Source organism: Bufo gargarizans, chromosome 6, assembly GCF_014858855.1.
Source record: "Bufo gargarizans isolate SCDJY-AF-19 chromosome 6, ASM1485885v1, whole genome shotgun sequence".
In the NCBI taxonomy this organism is placed as follows: domain Eukaryota; kingdom Metazoa; phylum Chordata; class Amphibia; order Anura; family Bufonidae; genus Bufo; species Bufo gargarizans.
Genome location: NC_058085.1, coordinates 151508159 through 151529290, shown reverse-complemented (window position 1 = coordinate 151529290; position 21132 = coordinate 151508159). Strand labels below are relative to the sequence as shown.

At 46.2% G+C, this 21132-nt stretch overlaps 1 protein-coding gene across 1 annotated transcript in view; it reads right to left on the bottom strand.

Moving 5' to 3' along the window:
• Window positions 1–20021, bottom strand: part of LOC122940929 (peroxisomal N(1)-acetyl-spermine/spermidine oxidase-like) — a 110905-nt gene extending 90884 nt beyond the window's left edge. Inside the window, exon 1 of the mRNA XM_044297861.1 lies at window positions 19657–20021. Within this exon, the coding sequence (XP_044153796.1) occupies window positions 19657–19912 (256 nt within the window). The 5' untranslated portion in view covers window positions 19913–20021. The remainder of the gene's footprint in view (window positions 1–19656) is intronic.
• Window positions 20022–21132: the final 1111 nt, after the last annotated feature.

Sequence of the window (21132 nt, the reverse complement as noted above, 5' to 3'; positions counted from 1 at the left end):
TATTTTTGTGTCCCATTGACTTTTTGGTGTTAATATATATAATTGATCCATGGGTGTGATATATCATTATATTAGAGAAGATATATCATTTAATAAGATAAAGAGGTGTTATGGACTATTGATACAAAATGGATACTTGCTTGTTGAGCTAAGATGGCGGCCAGGCATTCAGCCTACACCTATAAACTAGAATCTTACTTTGTGTTTTTATCATGTGTTTCTTTGTGGTTTCCGTTCAGCTCAAGCAAGCAGCTACAAAGAAAGAAGTAACGGTTTCACCCAGGAACAAGGGGGGGAGGGAGAAGGAATTTCCTCTGGCCGTCAAGGTTACAGAAAAGTAGAGAGTTCATAGCCAATAGAAAATATATACTTTATCTTTCACCCCCCCCCTCACTCCCTCCTCTCGTGAAACCCATGTTGTTTTCAGAAATAAACCAGAGATACTGATTAACTCCATGTAGTGAGTTGTCTGTCTGATCTCTCCGTGCACGTATCTTAATTAATTAATTTGGAGCAGTACATCAACTGAACTGGCAGCTTTGTCAGAACCAGAACAATTTTGGCACCCAACGTGGGGCTCGAGGATTGGACCCTCTGTTCCCGTACCCCCAGAGACCAGACGAGGAGAGGCGCACTAACGGACACCGGGATCGCAACCCGTGATATGAGGTAGGAAAATTGAGTCATCTTGCCTATAAAGTGTCCCCTGGTGTAGCCTCTTGGTGTTCGTCTGAGGGAGGGGTGCGGAAGCAGTCTGGGACGTCCTCGAGGGCATGAAAGTAAGAACCCCATATGTTTTCTTAAAGTCTTGATGTACTGTGTTGTGCCTATAAGTTGTGAAGACCCTGTTGACAAGTATCATTGACTGAGACACGGAGTTCTCCTGTGTTCCTGTATCGGAGTTCAGCCCGGTGTCTGACTCGAATCTCCATAAAGGGGACGATCACAGATGGGTGGAGAGCGGTTCGCGGTAGCCCAGAGTGTGCTGACCGGAACTCAAAGGTCTTCACGTCCAGTGATTACTCTATGCAGAGGTCTTTAGGCGGCTTCAGTAGGTACGAGAGATAATGGGAAATGAGGAAAGTGTCCCGAAGGGTTACTGTTCACCTGAACAGTACGTGGCGGACAGGAGAGGCAAACGTTTCATAAAAGGATTAAGTAAGTTGGAGAAGAGTTAAAGGTGTCTGTAAAGGAGGCATCCTCATAAAAGGATTAAGTAAGTTGGAGAAGAGTTAAAGGTGTCTGTAAAGGAGGCATCCTATGTAGTGCTACCTGGCAAGTGTTGTTAAACGAGAAGAGAGGGAAGTTAGAAGATGATTAATTGACAGACATGGTCCGTGTGTGGTTGGACTGTAGTAAAGAATTTGAACAGACCGGGGGGGGGGGAACTAAATTTTGATGAGAAAAGACAGATATTTCTGTAAGCCTGGTGTTGCATTGATACATGACTAGCCACCACCCTATAATGGCGCCGGGAAGAAAGCAGGTGGGTGGACCTGCAAAACATGTGGTCAACAGAATCCCTGCTCCCGTGATACGTGCCTTCCCTGTGGGGTTCCCCACCCACAAAACCACACCTTGGTAACTACTCCCCGGCACGTCCCATCACTTCCCGTGTTAGCTACAGCGCCATCTTGTCCCCAGGCAACGCCCATGAACGGACCTTTAATATCATTCGGTCCGGACCCCCCCCGTCACTCCTATGTCACCCCTAGTGTCCCGGTGATCTCTATGCTGTACCCGATGATAAACCCGGACGGTACATTCATGCTACCCCACTCACCTGCCACCCTTACTCCTATAATGGTAGGGGGGCAACCTGATGAAGCAGAACAGGGGGATGCAGACGGTGCTGCAGAATCCACAATGGGCATACAAAATGCACCGGGTAATATGCAAACTCCTTCGCGGGGTACCCCGACAGACTACGGTGATCCGCCAACTTTACCCCTGGCACCACAGTGGACTGTACCCATGACCGTGCGCCCATCACGACGTTCACAAGATCAAATACTGCAGGGTCAGATTACAGAGTTACAAAAGAACTTACAGAAAATTGAGCAGGGAAACCTTGAGACACTGAAAGAAGCCCTAGCACTTAACCGGCCACAGGGACCACCAAAATATGTGTCTTTCACCCCACAACAGTTATTCACCATAGTGAATTTACTGCCTGACCCTGAGACCCATCCCATGCCCTTTTTCAGGAAACTGTCCCAAGTGCATCAAACCTATGGGTGCACATGGTCGGACCTGCAAAGTATAGTGGAAAACAAGACGGGTGAATACTCCTCACTGATAATGGATCAAATCCACATTCCTGAACTTAAAAGGTGCTAACTTTGACCCCCAAGATCATGAGTCTGGAGAATTCTTTATAGAACAACTACAGAAATGGACAAAAGCTAAATTTGCAGATCATTCCAAGCAGATCATTTCACCACACTGCAGGACAGCTGCGGGGGATCAGTTGACCCCCACCTTTTTTCTTTTCACAGAAATGTTGGTTTCTGCTGTGTTAGTTTAAGCTCCTCTTTCTGATAAGAAACTGTCTTGCTTCTTGGTCTTTGTGGTTTTTACTCAAATTATGTGACACCCACAGATGCCGGATGTCTGACAATAAAATTCTGCACTGATTTATATAAGCAAGGGGATTCGCTGCAAACCATTTTGCACCTCATCCCCAATACTCTCTGGGCCAGAGGACCCCAGGATATTGGATACCTCAGTGTCCCACCAGTCACTGTGACCCTGAAGGACCCCAAAGTCCTACCATACAAAGAGACTGGACCCAGTAGCCAGAGAAGCCCCTTCCTGTGTCAGAGCTATCCATGCTGCCAGCTCTCTTCTAAACGTCACATCTGACGTTGTGCTAGGTCATCCCCTCACTATTCTGGCTCTCCATGACGTTTCTGCCATCCTCCAGCAGACTCAACCTAAACACCTCACTGCACAGCGCCACCTCCGGCTTCCGTGTAGTTTGCTTCTGCCAGATAATGTCACCATTCAGAGGTGCCGCATCCTCAATCCTGCTGCACTCCTTCCTCTTCCAAGGGGGGAGTATACTGGAGAATCTGAAGATTTTATTGATCTACAGGCACACTCGAGCTGACACCTCTGAAGCCAGAGGAAAGGCCCTAGCTGACCAAGCTGCGAAGGAAGCAGCAGTGAAAGAGGAAAGAGTCCAGTCAAACCAGATTATGATAACACAGGAAGACCTGGAACAAGAAGAAATCACATAGGACCTCCTGAAACAAATACAGAAACAGGCCACGCCACAAGAAAAATTGGATTGGCTAAAAGAGTCAGCCCAAGAAGAGAAAGAATCTGGACTGTGGACCCAAGGAAGGAGAGCATCTCTGCCCAAAGCTCTCTATCCTCTGATAGCTTCAATAGCTCATGGGCCCACCCACCAATCTAAGACCATCATGAAAGAACTAATAGACAATGGCCCCAGGGATAACCCCTGTCCTGGTGAGGCATACTCAGTCTTGCCTCATCTGTGCGCAGTGCAACCCGGGAAGACCTGAGCCTACACCAACCAAATGTCTCCCCAAAGCCCAGTACCCGTTCCAACGGATTCAAATTGACCACATCCAGATGCCAATGTGCCAAGGGTTTCAATATGTGCTAGTAGTGATAGACTTGTTCTCTGGGTGGCCAGAAGCCTACCCCGTCCAAAACCAGACAGCAACCACTACTGCAAAAAAACTGATGCAGGAGCTTGTCTGTAGGTTCGGAGTACCTGAGGTCATTGAGAGTGATCAGGGCCCAGCATTCACTGCTAGATTAACCCAAGAAGTCTGGAAGATGGTAGGGTCACACTTAGCCTATCACACACCCTACAGACCCCAAAGCAGCGACAAAGTCAAACGACTGAACGAGGTACTGAAGTCCAAGATGCTGAAAATGACTGGGGAGACAGGGCTCAGTTGGGTACAATGCCTGCCAATAGCACTATTTTCAGTTAGACACACCCCTAGGCCTCCACACCAAATTTTGTTTAGGACACGGCCTAGGATGGGACAGTACTTCCCACAGCAATTGCAAATGCATTATGAATCTGTTGCTAAATATGTGATTGCCCATAGTAAACAATTGTCTAACATATGTGCACAAGTTTTCTCTTCCATTCCAGATCCTGACTCCCTAGAAGGAATACACACTCTCAAACCTGGAGAGTGGGTGGTGGTCAAGAAACACGTCAGAAACACCCTCGAACCACGATACAAGGGGCCTTACCAGGTGTTGCTGACTACCCCGACCTCTGTGAAACTCGAAGGGAGGCTTACCTGGATCCACGCCTCACATTGTAAAAGAGTAAAGGCTGTCCCGACGACCCTGGAACAATAAGCCATGAGGATTCACATACTGATCATGACTTTGACAGTGGGCATATCTGCAGTGTTCACGCCACTGGGTAATGAATGGGACACTGGGCTAATGTCACATGTTTTCCTAGCTGGACACACTGTTATTGTCTCCAAGTACAAACCAAAGGTATGACATTTAGTCCACACATACACTCAGGTTGCAATGATTCAAAAACAGACAGCCACGTGCAGTGTATTGGTGTAGATGCTGAGAACGGAAAGGATCTGCCCTGTAACCACCGTACTGTACAGGATCTCCGGACAGGTATATTAGCTAACGACACCGAAAGTCAGTCAAAAGGATATGAGTTGGCGAAAGGGACATAATTAGCCAAACTAATTACCCGATTATTCAATGGCACAGCAGTAGCAGTTCCAGACGACATATACTTAGTTTGTGGACACAAAGCATACAAATGGTTATCCGAGAATGTCACAGGACTGTGCACCATCGCCAAGCTTACTCCTGCCACCTTTATAGTACCACACTCTGAAATTGGCATAAATGCAGTACCTAAACACACCTTGTATCATAGGGCCAAAGATAACACACCCAGACCAAATGGCAAGCCACATGTAGTAGAGATGAGCATTACCAACAAAACTGTTAGTTCCATCTTCATATATCCCATGATAGTGCAGATGTGGGATCATCTGGTAGTAGCAACAGACTACCTGGATGACCAAATATGGGAAGTGATGAGACTTATGAATACCTCAAACATTGTGCAAAACCAGTTAATCATTGTCACCAACCAACACACATTAGTTCTAGATTATGTTACAGCTAAAGATGGAGGTATGTGCCAGGTTGTGGGACCCTCTTGTTGCCATTACATAGACCCGCAGGGTAATTTGCAAGTTAAGGTGGGTATAGAGAAAATGGCGGATTTAAGAGATAAATGGCTGGATGCACATAAAGCTGATAAAGATACATGGTGGTCTGATACCTTCTCTTCCCTTAACCCCAATAACTGGTTCAAAGGTATTTGGGGTTGGCTCATGGGAATTGTCCAGGTAATATTGCAGGTAGCCCTAGTAATATTGGTGATATATGTAGTGATTAAGCTCGTTCTTATTTGTGTGACCCGCTTTTCAAAAAGAATGAAGAAAACTGATGAACGACCTATTATGCTCCTCTACGATGAGGAAGGACAGAAGGAAACATCGTTCAACACAGCTCCCCCTCCTCACAATGATGCCTGGCTGAGATAGGGTGAGATGAATCCCAGGGTATTACCACAAGTCCGAGCAACCGGGAGCCTACCTATAAGGGGTAGGTTGTCGCCACTGCGGGTGAAGAGGATACGAATGGTATGCCCAGGGGATTCGCTAGGCGAAGGGAAAGTCTACAATCAAGTCTCCAAGGGGGGACTGTTATGGACTATTGATACAAAATGGATACTTGCTTGTTGAGCTAAGATGGCGGCCAGGCATTCAGCCTACACCTATAAACTAGAATCTTACTTTGTGTTTTTATCATGTGTTTCTTTGTGGTTTCCGTTCAGCTCAAGCAAGCAGCTACAAAGAAAGAAGTAACGGTTTCACCCAGGAACAAGGGGGGGAGGGAGAAGGAATTTCCTCTGGCCGTCAAGGTTACAGAAAAGTAGAGAGTTCATAGCCAATAGAAAATATATACTTTATCTTTCACCCCCCCCCCTCACTCCCTCCTCTCGTGAAACCCATGTTGTTTTCAGAAATAAACCAGAGATACTGATTAACTCCATGTAGTGAGTTGTCTGTCTGATCTCTCCGTGCACGTATCTTAATTAATTAATTTGGAGCAGTACATCAACTGAACTGGCAGCTTTGTCAGAACCAGAACAGAGGTATTTGTAGGTTTTAATGAGCCTGGAAGCCTAGTACAGGCTCCGGCTCATGACATGTGTAGAACGATTTCCCTGATCTCCGTTGGGGGGGGGGGGGGGGGGGGGGGGGGGGGGTTGAAGCGTTCTTGGCTTTAGCCCTCTCAGACACTGTGGTCACGTTTGCTGATCGCGGACATTAGCTGCTGGTGTCTGCTGTATGAAACACTCACGTGTTTCCTGAGGCGATGTGAGGTATTTCAAAAACAACTTTATTCAGAAACAAACAATATAACAAAGGTTATAAACTGTCATATCTATATAGCCTACAGGTGGCAGTAAACATGTTAACATGTATAACTCCTAACAGCACCCAGCGGCTATGGCGCTCACTCCTCACTGGAGCGGGCACCATCTTTAAAGAACCGACATCTGCCAGACATGTACAGCGGATGTTGAGAAGGAGTTATTTGCTAATAAAGACACAGAATACATATAAATGTAATCCAGTGACTGATGTTTCTCTACAGTAGTTGTTCACTTGTTTTTTTCTTCTCTATTCACCGCAGACTGCCATGAAGAGTTCTTACAAAGCCTGCAGAGTCTCTATACACAGTGGCGTAGCTATAGGTGGTTATTAGTGTTGAGCGTGAATATTTGAATCGCAAATTTTAATTGCGAATATTGCCACTTTGAGAATTTGCGAATATGTGCTATATATTCGTATTAGTGAATAGTGTTGATCGCGAATATTCTAATTGCAAATTTATCCCGAATATCGGCACTTAGCAACATCCCTAGCAACCAAAGTTGCCTACCCCTTAGTGTTGATCGCGAATATTCTAATCGCAAATTTTTCTCATGAATATATTACATTGCCGATTTTCGCAATCAAGTAAATAACGACGAGATCACAAATTCTCGAATTTGCAAATTATGGTGAATATTGGGCCAATAATTAGCGAAATATCGCTAATTCGAATATTGCCTATGTCGCTCATCATTAATAATGAGAAGCTGGTAATGTTCCACAGCTACCATCGGGTTTAAAGAGCATGTTTTTTGGATGGAAGAAAGTCAGATTAGTTTACTACCAAAATCAGACAGACTGACCTTTTGAATGTCTGTTTAGCTATGTTGTCATGTCTGAAAACTAATTTTTTTTGTCTGTAAAAACTGCTGTTTCATTGCCATTCAGTGTCAATGCAGCTCTAAGATAAGCCTATGAGAGATGGAAAGTGTAACAATGTATTTGTTTGTGCTGAGCTTCTCCACTTCACGCGTCCCACTAGACGGTTCTAGATTAGCCAGAAACTATACACAAGGAAAGCAGTCAGAACTAGGGATGAGCGAACTCGAACTGTATAGTTCGGGTTCGTACCGAATTTTGGGGTGTCCGTGACACGGACCCGAACCCGGACATTTTCGTAAAAGTCCGGGTTCGGGTTCGGTGTTCGTCGCTTTCTTCGCGCTTTTGTGACGCTTTCTTGGCGCTTTTTGAAAGGCTGCAAAGCAGCCAATCAACAAGCGTCATACTACTTGCCCCAAGAGGCCATCACAGCCATGCCTACTATTGGCATGGCTGTGATTGGCCAGAGCACCATGTGACCCAGCCTCTATTTAAGCTGGAGTCACATAGCGCCGCCCGTCACTCTGCTCTGATTAGCGTAGGGAGAGGTTGCGGCTGCGACAGTAGGGCGAGATTAGGCAGATTAACTCCTCCAAAGGACTTGATTAACTGATCGATCTGCAGCTGTGGATCATTGAGCTGCTGATCCTCAATTGCTCACTGTTTTTAGGCTGCACAGACCGTTTGTCAGTCTCATTTTTCTGGGGTGATCGGCGGCCATTTTGTGTCTTGTGGTGCGCCAGCACAAGCTGCGACCAAGTGCATTTAACCCTCAATGGTGTGGTTGTTTTTTGGCTAAAGCCTACATCAGGGTGAAGCTGTGACACCAAGTGCATTTAACCAGCAATAGTCTGTTCATTTTTTGGCCATATACAAAATCAGGGGCAAGCTGCGCCTGTCACCAAGTGCATTTAACCCTCAATGGTGTGGTTGTTTTTTGGCTAAAGCCTACATCAGGGTGAAGCTGTCACACCAAGTGCATTTAACCAGCAATAGTCTGTTCATTTTTTGGCCATATACAAAATCAGGGGCAAGCTGCGCCTGTCACCAAGTGCATTTAACCCTCAATGGTGTGGTTGTTTTTTGGCTAAAGCCTACATCAGGGTGAAGCTGTCACACCAAGTGCATTTAACCAGCAATAGTCTGTTCATTTTTTGGCCATATACAAAATCAGGGGCAAGCTGCGCCTGTCACCAAGTGCATTTAACCCTCAATGGTGTGGTTGTTTTTTGGCTAAAGCCTACATCAGGGTGAAGCTGTCACACCAAGTGCATTTAACCAGCAATAGTCTGTTCATTTTTTGGCCATATCCCAGTCTAATTCTGTCACTAAATCCATACCGGTCACCCAGCGCCTAAATACTAGGCCTCAAATTTATATCCAGCTAAATCTGTCCCTAGTGCTGTAGCTGGGCGAGTTATTTAGTGTCCGTTCAAGCACATTTCTTGTTCTGGGTTGAAATACAATTCCCAATTTAGCAATTTCATAATTTAGTGGTTCCTGCTATATCAGAGCTATTTGAAATCTATCCCAAAAAGGGTATATAATATTGAAGGTGCACATTGGGTCATTCAGAATAACTTCACACACACCCGCTACTGTGTATTTCCAAGTCTAATTCTGTCACTAAATCCATACCGGTGACCCAGCGCCTAAATACTAGGCCTCAAATTTAATTCCCTCTAAATCTCTCGTTACCCACCGCTGTACTGTTGTTGCTGGGCAAGATATTTAGTGTCCGTCAAAGCACATTTTTTGTTCTGGGTTGAAGTACAATTCCCAATTTAGCAATTTCATAATTTAGTGGTTTCTGCTATATCAGAGCTATTTGAAATCTATCCCAAAAAGGGTATATAATATTGAAGGTGCACATAGGGTCATTCAGAATAACTTCACACACACCCGCTACTGTGTATTTCCAAGTCTAATTCTGTCACTAAACCCATACCTGTCACCCAGCGCCTAAATACTAGGCCTCAAATTTAAATCCCTCTAAATCTCTCGTTACCGTTGTCCTGTTGTAGCTGGGAAAGTTATTTAGTGCCCGTCAAAGCACATTTTTTGTTCTGGGTTGAAGTACAATTCCCAATTTAGCAATTTCATAATTTAGTGGTTCCTGCTATATCAGAGCTATTTGAAATCTATCCCAAAAAGGGTATATAATATTGAAGGTGCACATAGGGTCATTCAGAATAACTTCACACACACCCGCTACTGTGTATTTCCAAGTCTAATTCTGTCACTAAACCCATACCTGTCACCCAGCGCCTAAATACTAGGCCTCAAATTTAAATCCCTCTAAATCTCTCGTTACCGTTGTCCTGTTGTAGCTGGGAAAGTTATTTAGTGCCCGTCAAAGCACATTTTTTGTTCTGGGTTGAAGTACAATTCCCAATTTAGCAATTTCATAATTTAGTGGTTCCTGCTATATCAGAGCTATTTGAAATCTATCCCAAAAAGGGTATATAATATTGAAGGTGCACATAGGGTCATTCAGAATAACTTCACACACACCCGCTACTGTGTATTTCCAAGTCTAATTCTGTCACTAAATCCATACCGGTGACCCAGCGCCTAAATACTAGGCCTCAAATTTAATTCCCTCTAAATCTCTCGTTACCCACCGGTGTACTGTTGTTGCTGGGCAAGATATTTAGTGTCCGTCAAAGCACATTTTTTGTTCTGGGTTGAAGTACAATTCCCAATTTAGCAATTTCATAATTTAGTGGTTTCTGCTATATCAGAGCTATTTGAAATCTATCCCAAAAAGGGTATATAATATTGAAGGTGCACATAGGGTCATTCAGAATAACTTCACACACACCCGCTACTGTGTATTTCCAAGTCTAATTCTGTCACTAAACCCATACCTGTCACCCAGCGCCTAAATACTAGGCCTCAAATTTAAATCCCTCTAAATCTCTCGTTACCGTTGTCCTGTTGTAGCTGGGAAAGTTATTTAGTGCCCGTCAAAGCACATTTTTTGTTCTGGGTTGAAGTACAATTCCCAATTTAGCAATTTCATAATTTAGTGGTTCCTGCTATATCAGAGCTATTTGAAATCTATCCCAAAAAGGGTATATAATATTGAAGGTGCACATAGGGTCATTCAGAATAACTTCACACACACCCGCTACTGTGTATTTCCAAGTCTAATTCTGTCACTAAATCCATACCGGTGACCCAGCGCCTAAATACTAGGCCTCAAATTTAATTCCCTCTAAATCTCTCGTTACCCACCGCTGTACTGTTGTTGCTGGGCAAGATATTTAGTGTCCGTCAAAGCACATTTTTTGTTCTGGGTTGAAGTACAATTCCCAATTTAGCAATTTCATAATTTAGTGGTTTCTGCTATATCAGAGCTATTTGAAATCTATCCCTAAAAGGGTATATAATATTGAAGGTGCACATAGGGTCATTCAGAATAACTTCACACACACCCGCTACTGTGTATTTCCAAGTCTAATTCTGTCACTAAACCCATACCTGTCACCCAGCGCCTAAATACTAGGCCTCAAATTTATATCCAGCTAAATCTGTCCCTAGTGCTGTAGCTGGGCGAGTTATTTAGTGTCCGTTCAAGCACATTTCTTGTTCTGGGTTGAAATACAATTCCCAATTTAGCAATTTCATAATTTAGTGGTTCCTGCTATATCAGAGCTCTTTGAAATCTATCCCAAAAAGGGTATATAATATTGAAGGTGCACATAGGGTCATTCAGAGTAACTTCACACACACCCGCTACTGTGTATTTCCAAGTCTAATTCTGTCACTAAATCCATACCGGTGACCCAGCGCCTAAATACTAGGCCTCAAATTTAATTCCCTCTAAATCTCTCGTTACCCACCGCTGTACTGTTGTTGCTGGGCAAGATATTTAGTGTCCGTCAAAGCACATTTTTTGTTCTGGGTTGAAGTACAATTCCCAATTTAGCAATTTCATAATTTAGTGGTTTCTGCTATATCAGAGCTATTTGAAATCTATCCCAAAAAGGGTATATAATATTGAAGGTGCACATAGGGTCATTCAGAATAACTTCACACACACCCGCTACTGTGTATTTCCAAGTCTAATTCTGTCACTAAACCCATACCTGTCACCCAGCGCCTAAATACTAGGCCTCAAATTTAAATCCCTCTAAATCTCTCGTTACCGTTGTCCTGTTGTAGCTGGGAAAGTTATTTAGTGCCCGTCAAAGCACATTTTTTGTTCTGGGTTGAAGTACAATTCCCAATTTAGCAATTTCATAATTTAGTGGTTCCTGCTATATCAGAGCTATTTGAAATCTATCCCAAAAAGGGTATATAATATTGAAGGTGCACATAGGGTCATTCAGAATAACTTCACACACACCCGCTACTGTGTATTTCCAAGTCTAATTCTGTCACTAAATCCATACCGGTGACCCAGCGCCTAAATACTAGGCCTCAAATTTAATTCCCTCTAAATCTCTCGTTACCCACCGCTGTACTGTTGTTGCTGGGCAAGATATTTAGTGTCCGTCAAAGCACATTTTTTGTTCTGGGTTGAAGTACAATTCCCAATTTAGCAATTTCATAATTTAGTGGTTTCTGCTATATCAGAGCTATTTGAAATCTATCCCTAAAAGGGTATATAATATTGAAGGTGCACATAGGGTCATTCAGAATAACTTCACACACACCCGCTACTGTGTATTTCCAAGTCTAATTCTGTCACTAAACCCATACCTGTCACCCAGCGCCTAAATACTAGCCCTCAAATTTATATCCAGCTAAATCTGTCCCTAGTGCTGTAGCTGGGCGAGTTATTTAGTGTCCGTTCAAGCACATTTCTTGTTCTGGGTTGAAATACAATTCCCAATTTAGCAATTTCATAATTTAGTGGTTCCTGCTATATCAGAGCTCTTTGAAATCTATCCCAAAAAGGGTATATAATATTGAAGGTGCACATAGGGTCATTCAGAGTAACTTCACACACACCCGCTACTGTGTATTTCCAAGTCTAATTCTGTCACTAAATCCATACCGGTGACCCAGCGCCTAAATACTAGGCCTCAAATTTAATTCCCTCTAAATCTCTCGTTACCCACCGCTGTACTGTTGTTGCTGGGCAAGATATTTAGTGTCCGTCAAAGCACATTTTTTGTTCTGGGTTGAAGTACAATTCCCAATTTAGCAATTTCATAATTTAGTGGTTTCTGCTATATCAGAGCTATTTGAAATCTATCCCTAAAAGGGTATATAATATTGAAGGTGCACATAGGGTCATTCAGAATAACTTCACACACACCCGCTACTGTGTATTTCCAAGTCTAATTCTGTCACTAAATCCATACCGGTGACCCAGCGCCTAAATACTAGGCCTCAAATTTAATTCCCTCTAAATCTCTCGTTACCCACCGTTGTACTGTTGTTGCTGGGCAAGATATTTAGTGTCCGTCAAAGCACATTTTTTGTTCTGGGTTGAAGTACAATTCCCAATTTAGCAATTTCATAATTTAGTGGTTTCTGCTATATCAGAGCTATTTGAAATCTATCCCTAAAAGGGTATATAATATTCAAGGTGCACATTGGGTCATTCAGAATAACTTCACACACACACGCTTCTGTGCATTTCCAAGTCTAATTCTGTCACTAAATCCATACCGGTCACCCAGCGCCTAAATACTAGGCCTCAAATTTATATCCCGCTGAATTTGAATACAATACATTGGGCCAAATAATATATTTGTTGTTGTGGTGAACCATAACAATGAGAAAAACATCTAGTAAGGGACGCGGACGTGGACATGGTCGTGGTGGTGTTAGTGGACCCTCTGGTGCTGGGAGAGGACGTGGCCGTTCTGCCACATCCACACGTCCTAGTGTACCAACTACTTCAGGTCCCAGTAGCCGCCAGAATTTACAGCGATATATGGTGGGGCCCAATGCCGTTCTAAGGATGGTAAGGCCTGAGCAGGTACAGGCATTAGTCAATTGGGTGGCCGACAGTGGATCCAGCACGTTCACATTATCTCCCACCCAGTCTTCTGCAGAAAGCGCACAGATGGCGCCTGAAAACCAACCCCATCAGTCTGTCACATCACCCCCATGCATACCAGGGAAACTGTCTCAGCCTCAAGTTATGCAGCAGTCTCTTATGCTGTTTGAAGACTCCGCTGGCAGGGTTTCCCAAGGGCATCCACCTAGCCCTTCCCCAGCGGTGAAAGACATAGAATGCACTGACGCACAACCACTTATGTTTCCTGATGATGAGGACATGGGAATACCACCTCAGCATGTCTCTGATGATGACGAAACACAGGTGCCAACTGCTGCGTCTTTCTGCAGTGTGCAGACTGAACAGGAGGTCAGGGATCAAGACTGGGTGGAAGACGATGCAGGGGACGATGAGGTCCTAGACCCCACATGGAATGAAGGTCGTGCCACTGACTTTCACAGTTCGGAGGAAGAGGCAGTGGTGAGACCGAGCCAACAGCGTAGCAAAAGAGGGAGCAGTGGGCAAAAGCAGAACACCCGCCGCCAAGAGACTCCGCCTGCTACTGACCGCCGCCATCTGGGACCGAGCACCCCAAAGGCAGCTTCAAGGAGTTCCCTGGCATGGCACTTCTTCAAACAATGTGCTGACGACAAGACCCGAGTGGTTTGCACGCTGTGCCATCAGAGCCTGAAGCGAGGCATTAACGTTCTGAACCTGAGCACAACCTGCATGACCAGGCACCTGCATGCAAAGCATGAACTGCAGTGGAGTAAACACCTTAAAACCAAGGAAGTCACTCAGGCTCCCCCTGCTACCTCTTCTGCTGCTGCCGCCTCGGCCTATTCTGCTGCTGCCGCCTCGGCCTCTTCCTCCGCCTCTGGAGGAACGTTGGCACCTGCCGCCCAGCAAACAGGGGATGTACCACCAACACCACCACCACCACCTCCGTCACCAAGCGTCTCAACCATGTCACACGCCAGCGTTCAGCTCTCCATCTCACAAACATTTGATAGAAAGCGTAAATTCCCACCTAGCCACCCTCGATCCCTGGCCCTGAATGCCAGCATTTCTAAACTACTGGCCTATGAAATGCTGTCATTTAGGCTGGTGGACACAGACAGCTTCAAACAGCTCATGTCGCTTGCTGTCCCACAGTATGTTGTTCCCAGCCGGCACTACTTCTCCAAGAGAGCCGTGCCTTCCCTGCACAACCAAGTATCCGATAAAATCAAGTGTGCACTGCGCAACGCCATCTGTAGCAAGGTCCACCTAACCACAGATACGTGGACCAGTAAGCACGGCCAGGGACGCTATATCTCCCTAACTGCACACTGGGTAAATGTAGTGGCAGCTGGGCCCCAGGCGGAGAGCTGTTTGGCGCACGTCCTTCCGCCGCCAAGGATCGCAGGGCAACATTCTTTGCCTCCTGTTGCCACCTCCTCCTTCTCGGCTTCCTCCTCCTCTTCTTCCACCTGCTCATCCAGTCAGCCACACACCTTCACCACCAACTTCAGCACAGCCCGGGGTAAACGTCAGCAGGCCATTCTGAAACTCATATGTTTGGGGGACAGGCCCCACACCGCACAGGAGTTGTGGCGGGGTATAGAACAACAGACCGACGAGTGGTTGCTGCCGGTGAGCCTCAAGCCCGGCCTGGTGGTGTGTGATAATGGGCGAAATCTCGTTGCAGCTCTGGGACTAGCCAATTTGACGCACATCCCTTGCTTGGCGCATGTGCTGAATTTGGTGGTGCAGAAGTTCATTCACAACTACCCCGACATGTCAGAGCTGCTGCATAAAGTGCGGGCCGTCTGTTCGCGCTTCCGGCGTTCACATCCTGCTGCTGCTCGCCTGTCTGCGCTACAGCGTAACTTCGGCCTTCCCGCTCACCGCCTCATATGCGACGTGCCCACCAGGTGGAACTCCACCTTGCACATGCTGGACAGACTGTGCGAGCAGCAGCAGGCCATAGTGGAGTTTCAGCTGCAGCACGCACGGGTCAGTCGCACTACAGAACAGCACCACTTCACCACCAATGACTGGGCCTCCATGCGAGACCTGTGTGCCCTGTTGCGCTGTTTCGAGTACTCCACCAACATGGCCAGTGGCGATGACACCGTTATCAGCGTTACAATACCACTTCTATGTCTCCTTGAGAAAACACTTAGGGCGATGATGGAACAGGAGGTGGCCCAGGAGGAGGAGGAGGAGGATGAGGAAGAGGGGTCATTTTTAGCACTTTCAGGCCAGTCTCTTCGAAGTGACTCAGAGGGAGGTTTTTTGCAACAGCAGAGGCCAGGTACAAATGTGGCCAGCCAGGGCCCACTACTGGAGGACGAGGAGGACGAGGATGAGGAGGAGGTGGAGGAGGATGAGGATGAAGCATGGTCACAGCGGGGTGGCACCCAACGCAGCTCGGGTCCATCACTGGTGCGTGGCTGGGGGGAAAGGCAGGACGATGACGATACGCCTCCCACAGAGGACAGCTTGTCCTTACCCCTGGGCAGCCTGGCACACATGAGCGACTACATGCTGCAGTGCCTGCGCAACGACAGCAGAGTTGCCCACATTTTAACCTGTGCGGACTACTGGGTTGCCACCCTGCTGGATCCACGCTACAAAGACAATGTGCCCACCTTACTTCCTGCACTGGAGCGTGATAGGAAGATGCGCGAGTACAAGCGCACGTTGGTAGACGCGCTACTGAGAGCATTCCCAAATGTCACAGGGGAACAAGTGGAAGCCCAAGGCCAAGGCAGAGGAGGAGCAAGAGGTCGCCAAGGCAGCTGTGTCACGGCCAGCTCCTCTGAGGGCAGGGTTAGCATGGCAGAGATGTGGAAAACTTTTGTCAACACGCCACAGCTAACTGCACCACCACCTGATACGCAACGTGTTAGCAGGAGGCAACATTTTACTAACATGGTGGAACAGTACGTGTGCACACCCCTCCACGTACTGACTGATGGTTCGGCCCCATTCAACTTCTGGGTCTCTAAATTGTCCACGTGGCCAGAGCTAGCCTTTTATGCCTTGGAGGTGCTGGCCTGCCCGGCAGCCAGCGTTTTGTCTGAACGTGTATTCAGCACGGCAGGGGGCGTCATTACAGACAAACGCAGCCGCCTGTCTACAGCCAATGTGGACAAGCTGACGTTCATAAAAATGAACCAGGCATGGATCCCACAGGACCTGTCCGTCCCTTGTCCAGATTAGACATTAACTACCTCCCCATAACCATATATTATTGGACTCCAGGGCACTTCCTCATTCAATCCTATTTTTATTTTCATTTTACCATTATATTGCGATGCTACCCAAAGTTGAATGAACCTCTCCTCTGCCTGTGTGCTAGGCCTAAATATATGCCAATGGACTGTTGCAGTGGTGGCTGACATGAAGCCTGATTCTCTGCTATGACATGCAGACTAATTCTCTGCTGACATGAAGCCAGATTGTCTGTTACGGGACCTCTCTCCTCTGCCTGGGTGCTGGGCCTAAATTTATGACAATGGACTGTTGCAGTGGTGGCTGACGTGAAGCCTGATTCTCTGCTATGACATGCAGACTGATTCTCTGCTGTCATGAAGCCAGATTGTCTGTTACGGGACCTTTCTCCTCTACCTGGGTTCTGGGCCTAAATTTATGAAAATTGACTCTTACAGTGGTGGGTGACGTGAAGCCTGATTCTCTGCTATGATATGAAGACTGATTCTCTGCTGACATGAAGCCAGATTGTCTGTTACGGGACCTTTCTCCTCTGCCTGGGTTCTGGGCCTAAATTTATGAAAATTGACTCTTACAGTGGTGGGTGACGTGAAGCCTGATTCTCTGCTATGATATGAAGACTGATTCTCTGCTGACATGAAGCCAGATTGTCTGTTACGGGACCTCTCTCCTCTGCCTGGGTGCTGGGCCTAAATATATGCCAATGGACTGTTGCAGTGGTGGCTGACGTGAAGCCTCATTCTCTGCTATGACATGCAGACTAATTCTCTGCTGACATGAAGACAGATTCTCTGTTACGGGACCTCTCTCCTCTGCCTGGGTGCCGGGGCCTAAATATCTGAGAATGGACTGTTCCAGTGGTGGCTGACGTGAAGCCTCATTCTCTGCTATGACATGCAGACTAATTCTCTGCTGACATGAAGACAGATTCTCTGTTACGGGACCTCCCTCCTCTGCCTGGGTGCTGGGCCTAAATATATGCCAATGGACTGTTGCAGTGGTGGCTGACGTGAAGCCTCATTCTCTGCTATGACATGCAGACTAATTCTCTGCTGACATGAAGACAGATTCTCTGTTACGGGACCTCCCTCCTCTGCCTGGGTGCTGGGCCTAAATATATGCCAATGGACTGTTGCAGTGGTGGCTGACGTGAAGCCTCATTCTCTGCTATGACATGCAGACTGATTCTCTGCTGACATGAAGCCAGATTCTCTGTTACGGGACCTCTCTCCTCTGCCTGTGTGTGTGCTGGGCCTAAATATATGCCAATGGACTGTTGCAGTGGTGGCTGACGTGAAGCCTCATTCTCTGCTATGACATGCAGACTGATTCTCTGCTGACATGAAGCCAGATTCTCTGTTACGGGACCTCTCTCCTCTGCCTGTGTGTGTGCTGGGCCTAAATATATGCCAATGGACTGTTGCAGTGGTGGCTGACGTGAAGCCTCATTCTCTGCTATGACATGCAGACTAATTCTCTGCTGACATGAAGACAGATTCTCTGTTACGGGACCTCCCTCCTCTGCCTGGGTGCTGGGCCTAAATATATGCCAATGGACTGTTGCAGTGGTGGCTGACGTGAAGCCTCATTCTCTGCTATGACATGCAGACTGATTCTCTGCTGACATGAAGCCAGATTCTCTGTTACGGGACCTCTCTCCTCTGCCTGTGTGTGTGCTGGGCCTAAATATATGCCAATGGACTGTTGCAGTGGTGGCTGACGTGAAGCCTCATTCTCTGCTATGACATGCAGACTGATTCTCTGCTGACATGAAGCCAGATTCTCTGTTACGGGACCTCTCTCCTCTGCCTGTGTGTGTGCTGGGCCTAAATATATGCCAATGGACTGTTGCAGTGGTGGCTGACGTGAAGCCTCATTCTCTGCTATGACATGCAGACTAATTCTCTGCTGACATGAAGACAGATTCTCTGTTACGGGACCTCCCTCCTCTGCCTGGGTGCTGGGCCTAAATATATGCCAATGGACTGTTGCAGTGGTGGCTGACGTGAAGCCTCATTCTCTGCTATGACATGCAGACTAATTCTCTGCTGACATGAAGACAGATTCTCTGTTACGGGACCTCTCTCCTCTGCCTGGGTGCCGGGGCCTAAATATCTGAGAATGGACTGTTCCAGTGGTGGGTGACGGGAAGCCAGATTCTCTGCTATGGAACCTCTCTCCAATTGATTTTGGTTAATTTTTATTTATTTAATTTTTATTTTAATTCATTTCCCTATCCACATTTGTTTGCAGGGGATTTACCTACATGTTGCTGCCTTTTGCAGCCCTCTAGCTCTTTCCTGGGCTGTTTTACAGCCTTTTTAGTGCCGAAAAGTTCGGGTCCCCATTGACTTCAATGGGGTTCGGGTTCGGGACGAAGTTCGGATCGGGTTCGGATCCCGAACCCGAACATTTCCGGGATGTTCGGCCGAACTTCTCGAACCCGAACATCCAGGTGTTCGCTCAACTCTAGTCAGAACCTATAGTGTTCTGCAGTTAGGGAACTGTGCCTTGAAGAGGAGACTCTGCCAGACTATTGACTGACCAGAAGAAGATGCTAAGACGGGGATACTCTGCCACTAGCCTTCTGAGAGAGACAGGTAGCTCAGGCCTTTCCTCAGCATCAAACTCTTGTGCCAGTGAAGAGACTGGAGAACCTAGCCATATGCCTCGCTTGTATTGTTTTGCACCTGAATTCTTTCAGTAAAAAAGCACATTGGTTCACTGCAAACCCTGACTCTCTGGACTTAGTTCTCATTGGGGTGCACCATACCTTACCATCCCTTCTGGAGAGCAGCAATATGCGGTGACACGGTGACGGTGTTCGGGGGAACCCAAGCCCAGGCCACTGCAGAGGTGATATTAAAAATAATATGTTTTTATATTTCTTACTCTTGGCCACCAAAGCAAAGCTAGTGGTGCTGCATCTAATTTATGCCATAAAGGCTTCCAGATCCCATTATGGTCCGGCTATGTGAGAAACAGTAAACGTTTGTGCTGCAGATGTGAACATAGCCTAAACACCTATATAAACAGTGCCACCCTGTGGCAAACAGCTTGTCTTAATACATGTCTTTCCTGTGTTTTCACTCACATGTTTATCACCATCTAGATATTTACCCTGGCATTATTGCACTGTTAAAAAAAAAACTGAAATAAAATTACCAAAACGCTCTGTACGGATCCGGCCTCCGGTTCTTCCAGTAGCCTCTAAGATCTTTATGTTTTGGAAGCAATGTTTGTGCAGCTTCTCTGCTGCTGCAATACCAGAGATTCCAGCACCGATAATTACCACGACTGGACCCTGAGAACCCAGGGGTTCTGGTTCTTCTGAGTCCATAGAGCTGTGCTTGGTATCGGAGAGTGCCAAAGGTGGCAGGGTGACAAGGAGGAGGAGCCTGATAGCCAGCCCGGTCTGCATCTTAATAACTCGTCTTGTTTCTCCTTTAAAGTGGTGATCAAAGTAGGAGATGCAACGAAGATGTGTGCAGTGTCCCCCGCTTGCTCACGATTCTGTCTGGGTTCTGGAAGCAGATATGTTTCCCCAGCTATTCAGTGCATGAAATGCAGCCAAGTTTTAAGTTGTCAACAGATTCCTGCTCTATTACGATTTTGGCATCTCCTGCAGCATCCACATATTTAATTAGGCCTACACAGATTTTGGTCTTTTATTTTTTGAAGTTCGAGATCCCTCGGTATATATTTTTCCCACTTGATGGCCCAATCTCAGTGTGAAGGTTTGGAAGTTACAGTAGGGGGTGGAAACAGCGGCAGAGCAGCAGTGGCTGTAACAGTGACAATAATGGGCCAATGAAAGAGTGGGGAGGGTGGCAGCAGCTGCAGTGGCAGTAACAGTGACTGTAGTGGCCCTATGGCAGAGTGGGGGGGAGGGGGGAAGCAGCAGTGACATGCCAGACAAGATGGTAGAAGAACCCAACAACAGCAGTGTGATAGCAAGGCCCAGCGGCATGCATATCTTTTAAAACATTTAAAATGCACATATCAGTAGGCCAAGAAGCCTCATTGTGGGAATGGTAGTAGAAGCAGCAGGCCGATGGCAGCATCAGAATGGTGGCAACAGCACGTGGCCAGAAGTAACGCCCCATATTGCTGAATATTCCAGTGAACTGGCAGATGTAGGTGTTTTCTATTATGTATATTTATGCAACAGGTATTTAGGGAGGTATATATATCCGGTAGGTGTGCTATATCTTTCTCTACCCCCTGAGGAAGCACAACACGAAACACGTGTTGGGGTTGTTTTGAGGCACCATACTGGTCTGTATTACTTGAGTGTGGGGTTTTGTATATCAATCTGTATGTATGTCCAGCTTTACTTGAGTATATCTTGCTGCTATTATTATGTCATTTATGACCACATATTTGGTGACTCATTAGTTGTGTGTGTCAATTCCTTTTATACATTTTTTAATCTTCCATCATAATAAAGTATCCAAATTTTTACAATTATATATGTAGAGTGTATTCTTCATTGGTGTCACTAGTTTTGTATACGCATCTGAATTGTTTCCAATGGGCCCTATGTTTATGAGTGTTCACATTACTGACATAGTTACTGTACACTATGGCCAACAGACAATTGCCTGGGCCATCCAAAAGAATAGGCAGTGGCAAAAATGT